This window comes from Panthera tigris, chromosome E2, assembly GCF_018350195.1.
Source record: "Panthera tigris isolate Pti1 chromosome E2, P.tigris_Pti1_mat1.1, whole genome shotgun sequence".
In the NCBI taxonomy this organism is placed as follows: domain Eukaryota; kingdom Metazoa; phylum Chordata; class Mammalia; order Carnivora; family Felidae; genus Panthera; species Panthera tigris.
The window spans coordinates 11,932,567-11,942,500 of record NC_056674.1 but is presented as its reverse complement, the minus strand read 5'-3'; the positions used below and the strand labels follow the sequence as shown (position 1 = coordinate 11,942,500).

Below are 9,934 nucleotides of genomic sequence, written 5' to 3'. Positions count from 1 at the left end.
CCCACGAACCGTGAGATTATGACCTGAAGAAAGGAAGGAAGGAGAGAAAAGGAAGGAAGGAAGGAAGGAAGGAAGGAAGGAAGGAAGGAAGGAAGGAGAAAAAGAAAGAAAGAAAGAAAGAAAGAAAGAAAGAAAGAAAGAAAGAAAGAAAGAGGAAGGAAGGAAGAGAAAGAAAGAAAGAAAGAAAGAAAGAAAGAAAGAAAGAAAGAAAAAATCAAAATCAAGAGTCAGACACTCAGCCAACTGAGCCACCCAAACATCCCCAAAGTAGACATTTGCTGAATAAACCTGTTTGATGGTTGAGGAAACTTGAAGCACAGAGAGGTTCAGTTAATTACCCAAGGTCACACAGCTCCTAAAGGACAGAGCTAGGATGTGGAACCTCCTATCAGGTTCCAGAACCCATGCTCAATAAATATTCATTTACGGGTGCCCAGGTGGCTCAGTCGGTTAGGCATCCGACTTTGGCTAGGTCATGATCTCACGGTCCGTGAGTTCGAGCCCCGCGTCGGGCTCTGTGCCAACAGCTCAGAGCCTGGAGCCTGCTTCGGATTCTGTGTCTTCCTCTCTCTCTGCCCCTCCCCTGCTCACGCTCTGCCTCTCTCGCTCTCAAAAGTAAACATTAAAGAGAAAAAATTGTTTTCATAAAGAAATATTCGTTTATACTTAACAACGGAATGCATAACTGGGGGAGGCACAGACCCCCAGGTTTTACAAATGAATAAACCTCCGTGGGGAGTGGCCGCCGCGTGTCAAAGGCAGAGCTGGGACTGAGAACTCAGGGGGCACTGCCACCCACGTGTGTCCTCGTCCCAGGCCTTCCGGCATTGTCGTCCGTTCCTGACGACCTCTCCTCCTCTTTCCCCAGGTCGGACCCCAAACAGCTCCTCTGCCAATGGCGTAAGTGTGGTGGTGGCCCCGGGGAGGGTGTGGGGGTTCCGCGTGAACCGCAGCCCAGCCGCGCTGGCTTTCCCAAGGAGCGGACGGGTGTCTCCGGGCACCTGCAGCGCTTAACCAAAAGCCAGCATGATGTCAGGAGCCAGGGTTCCCAACCTTTCCTGCCGGGCAGACTCCGCATGCACGCTCCCGGGCCCTCACCCCCTGAGCGTCCCCGTCTGGCGGGTCTGCGCTGGGGATCTGCATTCCCACGGGCGCCCCTTCCCTCCCCGCTCACGACGGCACCTTCAGAAGGGCTGCCTCGGTCGCCTGTTGGCCTTTGGGCTAAGACCAAGCGAGGAAGCACTTGGCCTTCAGGGGGAGGGGCGGGGACAGGCCCGCCGCTCTGTGCCAGTTGCAAGTTGGGCTTCAGCAGGAGGGTTTTGTCTGGAAGGGCCCGGAGGCTAAAGTTTGACCGTCCGCTTTCCAGTGTATCTCCTACACGGCGGTGGACCTTAATGCCAGCTCTTCCCAGGACCCGCCCGCGGAGAACACCAGGTGACTGCGTGGGGACTGCTGGAGAGACTGGGGCCACCCTGCCCAGTGGAGGAAGGCTCCCTCCAAAGAGACTGGCCACCTCCCTTGTGCCAGGCCGACCTTAAGAATGACCCCTGTGCCTCACCGTGCCGCAGCCGGTGCACGTTCGGGTGTTCCCCACGACCTCTCTCTGGTTCGGGCATTCGCTGGAAGGACTCGCGGAGCCCAAGAACGCGGTTACGCTCACGCTTCGGGTGATCACAGTGAGAGCATGAGACTCAGGTCAGCAGCGTGGATGCAGAGCCCCTGGGGGGCACCGGGCTGGACCGACCAGGCACCAGGTCCCAGTCGTCCCGCACGGGCAGCCCCGATTTCTCCCAGCCGTGACGCGTGACGGCACAACAGAGTCCCGCCATCCTCCCTGGACCTTGGGCTGCCAGAGTTTTGGTTGCAGTATTTATTCCGGGGCTCCCTCGTGGTAGGGACGGCTGACTGCCCACGGAGCTGACCGTCCTCTCCAGCACCTCTGTAGCTCAAAGCCCCACTGTGTTACTATTCTTAATTATTTATTATTATTATTATTATTATTATTATTTTTAATTTACATCCAAGTAAGTTAACACAGAGTGTGATAATGATTTCAGAGATAGATTTTAGTGATTCGCCCGGCGCTCGTCCCAACAGGTGTCCTCCTTAACGCCCCTCACCTCGTTAGCCCATCCCCCACCCGCCCCTCAACCCCCTCCCCCCACCATCAACCCTCAGTTTGTTCTCCGTATTACAGAGTCTCTGACGGTTTGTCTCCCTCCCTGTTTTTAGGTCATTTTTGCTTCCCTTCCCGCTATGTTATTTTTCAAAGTTTATTTTGAGGGCGAGTGCAAGCGGGGGAGGGGCAGAGAGAGAAGTAGAGGGAGAGAATCCCACGCAGGCTCAGTGCTGTCAGCGCGGAGCCCGAGGCGGGGCTTGAACCTCAAGAACCGTGAGATCATGACCTGAGTAGAAGTGGGACGCCTAATGGACCGTGCCACCCAGGCACCCCGTCTTAAGGCCCCACTGTAAATCACACTGTTAGCATAGACTGTTTGGTGCAGCCCACAGCCCCAGGCAAACTAAGAGGACTATCGGCCAAGACACTCCAACACCTTAGAGGTTTACCTCCCAGAGTCAGGGGCAAAGGGCCAAACCTTTCCTTGGGCAAGGTTAACCCTTTCCTACATCGTGGGGCCACACAGACTGTTCCGGCTGCCAGAGAATTTTTGTAAGAATTTGACCTCTGGCCTTGAACTTCTAAATCCCTGGATCGGTGGAATCCCTGTGGTGACAAGAAATACCTCCAACCCTCAATCCATAAGAGAACCCGAGGCTGGAACTCAGCTGCCCGGGGCCGTCCGAGGACTGGGAAGATGGTGGACATGAACTTGGAGGACGTGAGTTCCAGGCACCTTCTGCCAAGACGCAGGTCCCGGGAGATCGTCTGTAGCCAGTGTGCTGGTGTTGATGGGTCCTCTCCCCCCCCCCACCACCCCGAGAATGGGAGCCAGTCACCCAGCAAGGAAGGCAAAGTGTCCAAAACAAGGAAGAAGAGGTCCCGGGGGAGCAGAAGCCACGCTTGGGCAAGACACACGGATGGCCCTCAGACCAGGGAGGATACAGCCTGAGGTCCCAGAGGCAGAGCTGACCAGATACAGCTGATGCATTTCCTTCCTAACGGTCTCTGATTGTGGGGGGGGGGAGGGGAGGGGGGCACCAGAATCCCTTTTCCAGCAAGGCCCTCTGTTCAGGAAATACCTGCAGGAAGCAAGACCTCTGGCCAAGATGCTAACTAACCCAGAGCATGAGGCCCGAGCTGCCTCGCAAGAGAAAACAAGTTCTTGGGACGCGGCAAGGCCAGCAGGGCTCCAGTGTCGGGGTGCGGGGGGGGGGGGGGGGGGGCAAGTGAGAGATCTGTCAAGCTGCTAGTACATAAACCCTACCCATCCCTAGCCCCAAACACCTCATTAAAGTTAATTGATTACATCTTAGACTCTCAGTGTACAAGGGGGTGGCTGAGTTTCGCGTGGACTGTCACCGTGTGGGACAGAAGCAGGGGGGCGGGAGCAAGAACCTGAACCAGGAGGACCACAGGGATGAGCCCCCAGGATTCTCACATGCCCTGGGGAGAGCTCGTTTTATTTCCGTCTCTTGATTTTTAATAATTTTTTTAACGGTTAGTTATTTTTGAGAGAGAGAGAGAGAGAGAGACAGAGCGTGAGCGGGGGAGGGGCAGAGAGAGAGGGAGACACAGAATCCGGAGCAGGTTCTGGGCTCCCAGCTGTCAGCACAGAGCCCGACGCGGGGCTCGAACCCACGAACTACCAGATCATGACCTGAGCCGAAGTCAGACGCCTAACCACTGAGCCACCCAGGCGCCCCTCTCGTTATTTTTATTATTTTTTTTTTTGACTAGGTCCTGTATAAACATCCCCAAATCAAAAGTTATTAAAAAACATCAGGGGGGCGCCTGGGTGGCTCGGTCGGTTAAGCGTCCGACTTCGGCTCAGGGCATGATCTCATGGTCTGTGAGTTCAAGCCCCGCGTCGGGCTCTGTGCTGACAGCTCGGAGCCTGGAGCCTGTTTCAGATTCTGTGTCTCCCTCTCTCTCTGTCCCTCCCCTGTTCATGCTCTGTCTCTCTCTGTCTCAAAAATAAACGTTTAAAAAAAATTTTAAAAACAAAAAACAAAACAAAAACATCAGGGGTCCACTTTGAGTTTGTCTGCACATAGAAAATAAGGAAGGGACCCAGCTTCATTCTTTTCGCTTACGGGTATTCAGTCCTGCAGAATCCTGAGCGTGTAAATGAACACTTAAAAATGCCTACAATGGCCAACTTTTGTCATCTCTGTTTTCCCCCAGTTTTCCTTTTAAGCAGGCTTCACAACCAGCATAGAACCCAACGTGGGGCTTGAACTCACGACCCTGAGCTCAAGACCCGAACTGAGGTCGAGAGTCGGAAGCTTAACCGACTGAGCCACCCAGGCGCCCATCTATTTTCCTACAAGTTTTAAAAATTAATAATGTGATACACCAAAACCCACCAAATAGTACATTTTAGAAGGGGGAACTATATTACCGTAAACCTCGTGGTTTGAAACACAAAAAAATTATTCTTACGAGCTCTGGCGGTCAGAAGTCCAAAATGAGTCTCTCTGGGCTAACATCAAGGTGGCCGCAGGGCGGGTTCCTCCGGAGGCTCCAGGGGAGAATCTCTTCCTCCAGCTTCTAGAAGCACCACCCGTGTTCCTTGGCGTAAGGACTATCACCTGGCCTTTTCTCCCCTGGTGCCCACATCCCACCTCCTCCTCTGACCTTCCTGCCTCTCTCTTTCCTGTGATCACATTGGGCCCACTCGGGTCCCCCAGGATAAGCTCCCCATCTCAAGGTCATCAATCACACCCACAAAGCCCTTTTGCCATACAAGGGAATATATTTTATCTATCACTCTCACCACGATAACCCTGGAACAGCTGTCAGGTGAGGGTTATTGACGTACGCAGAACAGGGGCACCTGGGTGGCTCAGTCGGTTAAGCCTCTGACTTCAGGTCATGATCTCATGGTTTGTGAGTTCGAACCCCCGCATCGGGCTCTGTGCTGACAGCTCGGAGCCTGGAGCCTGCTTTGGATTCTGTGTCTCCCTCTCTCTCTGCCCCTCCCCTGCTCATGCTCTGTCTCTGTCTCAAAAATAAATAAAACATTAAAAAAATTTTTTTTGAAATAAAAATAGACATTTAAAAAATTTTAAATGCACACAGAATAAATATATATCCTTTTTTCCATACTAAGTAACATCTCAGACACACTGTTCTTCACTATACTTATATAACTAAGATTTCCGGAAATTCTGAGAGAGCACCTTTATTATTATTATTATTATTAATGTTTATTTTTGAGAGACAGAACACGAGTGGGGGAGGAGCAGAGAGAGAGGGAGACACAAAATCGGAAGCAGGCTCCAGGCTCTGAGCTGTCAGCACAGATCCTGACCTGGGACTCGAACTCACCGAACCACGAGAGTGGTTAAGTCAGACCCTTAACCAACTGAGCCACCCAGGCGCCCCCAGCAAGTGCCTTTAGTCTTTTTACAGCCACATAGTAAGTACTCCCCAGGGGGACATCCAGGACTCTTTCAACCAAGCCCCCACTGGACAGATGTTTGTAGTGTTTCCGCCCTTTTCCCATTACAGTGTCGTAATGAGTGGCCTTGCTCCCTGTCACCCAGCTCCTATTGACCCACGAGTGTAGGACACACTCCTGGAGGTGAAATTGCGAGTCAAAGACTTTGCGCCCCCTGCTGTCACAATTGATACTGACAACCGGTCCTGCACAGACTGTGGATGTCACAAGCACCCGGGACTCGAGAAAGTGGACCCCGAATTTGGGCGTGGAAGTTGCAGAAATCACAGAAGATTGAGAAAACCACGATCATCCGTGTTGGGCCAGGAAGGGGAGAGGGTCAGGAGGAGAGGCGAAAACAGCCCCAAGCCCTGCCCGGGCACTGCTCCCAGGGGAGGAAGGGGTGGGGGGGGGGGGGGGGCGGGGGGGGGGTTCCAAGCCGATACTACCCCACCTAGAGGAGGCTCAAGGTCCTGGAAACCTCCAGGTGGCAGACGGCTTGGACAGACGATCGATCCTGTGCTCCCGAAACCTGAGTGGGAAACGAGGTGACCCAGCAATTGCGCTTCCAGGCAGAGACCCAGAAAAATTGAAACGAGGTCACCAAACACCTGTACATCGGTGTTCACAGCCGCACTATTCACAATGGCCGAAGGTGGAGACGCCCCAGATGCGCGTCAATAGATGATAAAATGGGGTGTATCCACCCACACAGAGTGGAATATTACTCAGAGATAAACGGGGTGGAGCGCTGTCTGGCTACAACACGAATGAACCCCAAAAGAGTGAAAGAAGTCAGCCACAGAGGGCTACAGAGGGTAGGATTCCGTCTCTAGGCAAAGTCCGGAGTAGGCGAATCCACACAGACTGGAAAGAGGTGAGGGGTTGCCAGGACCTGGAGGGAAGGGGTTGATGGGGAGTGGCTGCTCAATGGGTTCAAGGTTTCCTTTTGTTGTGATTTAAAAATAAAAAACAAAACACACACACACACACACACACGCACACACAACCAGACAAAAACAAAGCAGCACAAAACAAGTTCTGGAAATAGTGGTGACGACTGCACAGCACTGTGAACGAGCTAAATGCCACTAAACTGCACACTTTCAAATAGGTAAAACGATCCATTTGGCGTGTTAGCTTTACCACAATAAAAAAAAAAAAAGCCTCTAAATTTTTATAGAAAAAGAATTTTTAAGTAAAAAAAAAAGTGACAGAAAGCAGGTTAGTATTTGCCTGGGTCCTAATGATGAAGTTTTGGGGGTGATGGGGGGTTCGTGGGGTCCGAAGCCAATGGCCAAGAAAGAATTCTTGAAGACGTCTTTGGTGCAAAAAGGTGATTTTATTGAAGCAGGAGGATAGGACCCATGGACAGGAAAAGCTGCTGCATGGGGACATGACAGGTTATTCATTATTTACCCTCAGATTGGGAGGAGGTCAGGGATAGAGTCTCTAAGGAACTTTGGAAACAAGGTTTCCAGGACGTTGAGGGGCTAGCTGTTGCTAGGGAAACACCATTTATTACCTTTCAATAAAACCTCAGTCATGAGACCCTTCAGATGTATATGGGGGTGGGGGGGGCATAAACTTGGAGTAGGATTGCCAGCATGTATCTTGGGGCAGCTGAGAAAAAAGAAGTAGACTTACAGGATCCTGGGGGGTCAGGATAATGTTAAGCCAAGATTCCCTTTTGCCCCCAGCAAAGTGTCATCATCCAGGCAGCTGAGCTCCTGGAGGGAGGTCACTCTGTCGGTTTCAAGGACGTGCCAATGGGCTGGAGGCAGTAAGGGAATTTAAGTTTTCATTTGCCTTAGTTTCCCACAATCACCGTGGCAAGCACTTAAACCCCTTTTCTTTGTTCGTGGAGGGGAGGAGGAGGGGGCGGGGGGGGTGACGGGAAATATCACCCATATCCCGCCTGGGGGGGGGGGCAGCCTGTATTTTGCCCTCAGCTTGCCCCACCTCCCTCATCACGAGCATATAAGGGATCAATAGAAAACGGGCTTCGTTGAGATTAAACAGGCAAATTATTTCATAATTTGTCCAAACCACATATTTCTGTTGTTTTCCAGCGATAGCTTAATATAATATAATATAATATAGTTAATTAAACTGTAATAATGAAACGTCAGGAGAAACATTGGGCAGCTAATATGCATGTGAAAAGATGTTCAGCTTTACCAGGATTTCAGGAAATGCAACGATTACCATAATGAAATTTGCAAAACTCCACATGTCTGAAAATAGCAGCTGTGGACGAGGAGGTGGAGACTCGTGAGATCTCATAGGTGGGATGTGGGAACGTCGACTGATGCCACAGCTGTGGACAATGTCTGGTAGATTTAGGGGACGCCGACCCCAGGGAGCTGTTATACACAATGACACTTGCAGTCAGGTAGTCTGGGTTCAAATCCTTCTTAACCTAATCATCATAAACTTTCGATTCCCTGTTTGTAAATTAAGATACTGAATTAAGCTACTTTATACAGACATTAGCATTACATCAGTTAATATATGGAACTGATTGACGCACGTAGTCTTAAAGCAATGCCCGGTTTGATCTGTGAAGGTTATGCAGGGACTTTTAATTCTTTCAACATTTATTTTCGCTTGTTTCTTTGCAACGCCTTGGAAGCAAAGTGGATGATGTCACGTTTTGTAAACTGTGTGTCGAGTCACAGACGTTTATGTTATTTCATTTGAACGGTTCAATATCCTGGAGTTCTATCTTAAACATATATATGTAGATTTCCACACCTCAGCTCTTAGGGGCAGGATTTTTAGGAACCAATTAAATTCACAAAGTGAAGGATGGGTGAATTAAGAAGGATGGGTTAAAGAAAAAAAAAATAGTATTCTAACTGTAAAGAAAACGATTATTTAACGATGCCTGTTAAAGCACCCGACAAGATTCTTGCCTGGCGGAGGGCAAGCAGGGGTGATCAGACAGCACCTAGGGGGGAGGGGTGGGGGGAAACGAGGAACCTGATCAGACGTGGAGGGCTGAACAGCTATCAAGGGTGAGGGGTTCTGGTTAAACTGACTTAGGAGGATACTTGCCAAAATTGGACAAAAGAGAGAAGAACACAGCGGTCCAAAAGTCAGGCCTCGTAGGAAGGGCTCAGGGGAGCCTAGGGAGACTCCAGACACTGGGAGAACCTTCATCAGTATATAAAAATGGGATGGTGAGGGTGCTTCAGGGGCCAAAAGCAGAGAGGGCCCTCCCTCCCCACCCCCGCTCCCCAGGCTGAGATTAAACACAAGGAACTGGACTGTCTGTTTCTACTCCAGGCACCGCGTGTGGAGCTCAGCTCTGCTTCTCTGCGGTTGGTTCTGTTTTCCACCGCGTATTGGCATCGGCCTCCGGCTGGCGCCAAGATGGCTGCTGCATTCCAGCCATCGCAGCCAGACCCAGATCTGGAAAAAACAGATGACCGTGTCCTGGGTGAACTTCCCCAGCAGCCTCCTCTCGGATCTCATTGGCCGGCATCACCCACCGCCCAACCAATCCCCAGCGAAAGAAGGAGACTGCCTGGGGGGACTTGGACCCATCAGGATCTGCCTTCTGAAACTGGGCAAAAACCCAGAGGAAGGCTGCAGAATGACAGAATGGCTGACAGCAGAAGTCTGGACCTCTGGTATTTTTTTAACCGGTGAACCTCTCTGGGTAGTTAGAAGATGGTTTAATTTTATACTCTTCTTTTTGCGTTCAAACTGTCTAAATTTTCTATATTAAACCTTTTCTTTTCATAATGCAAAAGGAATCAGTCATCATTTGAGAGAGAGAGAGAGAGACAGAGAGAAACTTCAGCACCTGGAAATTCCAGAGTAATAGGCTTTGCTTTACGAACGGCCTAGCACTACTTACGGAGCCTTCACTCCAAGAGGTTAGCAGTGAAAATGTACCAGAATCCCTCTGACCCCCTAACTTCCACTCCTGCTGTGCAACCAAATTCCTACCAGAATGAGGCTGGTCCGGGCAATCTTGTTGGGGCCCAAGCTTGGAACTGTCTCCCCGGGGCGGCCCCACTTGGAAATGACGGCCGGGTTTGCAACCACCTCTCTCTCAAGCAGAGAGAGGAAGTTTCAAAACTGCAGCCAGAAGGCCTGAGGGTAAATCCCCGTGGACACTAAACATCGCACAAAGCCTTCAAGGCATCAGGGAGCTTTCGCGAGGTGGGGGGTTGGAAACGCCTGGGGTGGGGGGGATGCACTTCCCTTGAGCAAGGTCACAGAGGGGCAGGGAGAATTCTGGAAGGAGCGCAAGTCCAAAGACAAGGTCAACACCACCACCACCGCCAGACGTCTGTTGTGTGCTTTGGGGGCCTCTTGCGTGAGTGTCTCCTTACCCCTCGCGGCAGCCCCGTGAG

General features: G+C 51.2%; 1 protein-coding gene across 2 annotated transcripts in view; it reads left to right on the top strand.

Moving 5' to 3' along the window:
* The window catches only part of PVR (PVR cell adhesion molecule), a 20,770-nt gene extending 18,633 nt beyond the window's left edge, over positions 1 to 2,137 (top strand). For both annotated transcript variants that reach the window (XM_042969779.1, XM_042969778.1), the window contains exons 7-8: positions 869 to 900; positions 1,367 to 2,137. In XM_042969779.1, the coding sequence (XP_042825713.1) occupies positions 869 to 900; positions 1,367 to 1,438 (104 nt within the window). In that variant the 3' untranslated portion in view covers positions 1,439 to 2,137. The remainder of the gene's footprint in view (positions 1 to 868; positions 901 to 1,366) is intronic.
* The last annotated feature ends 7,797 nt before the right edge of the window (positions 2,138 to 9,934 follow it).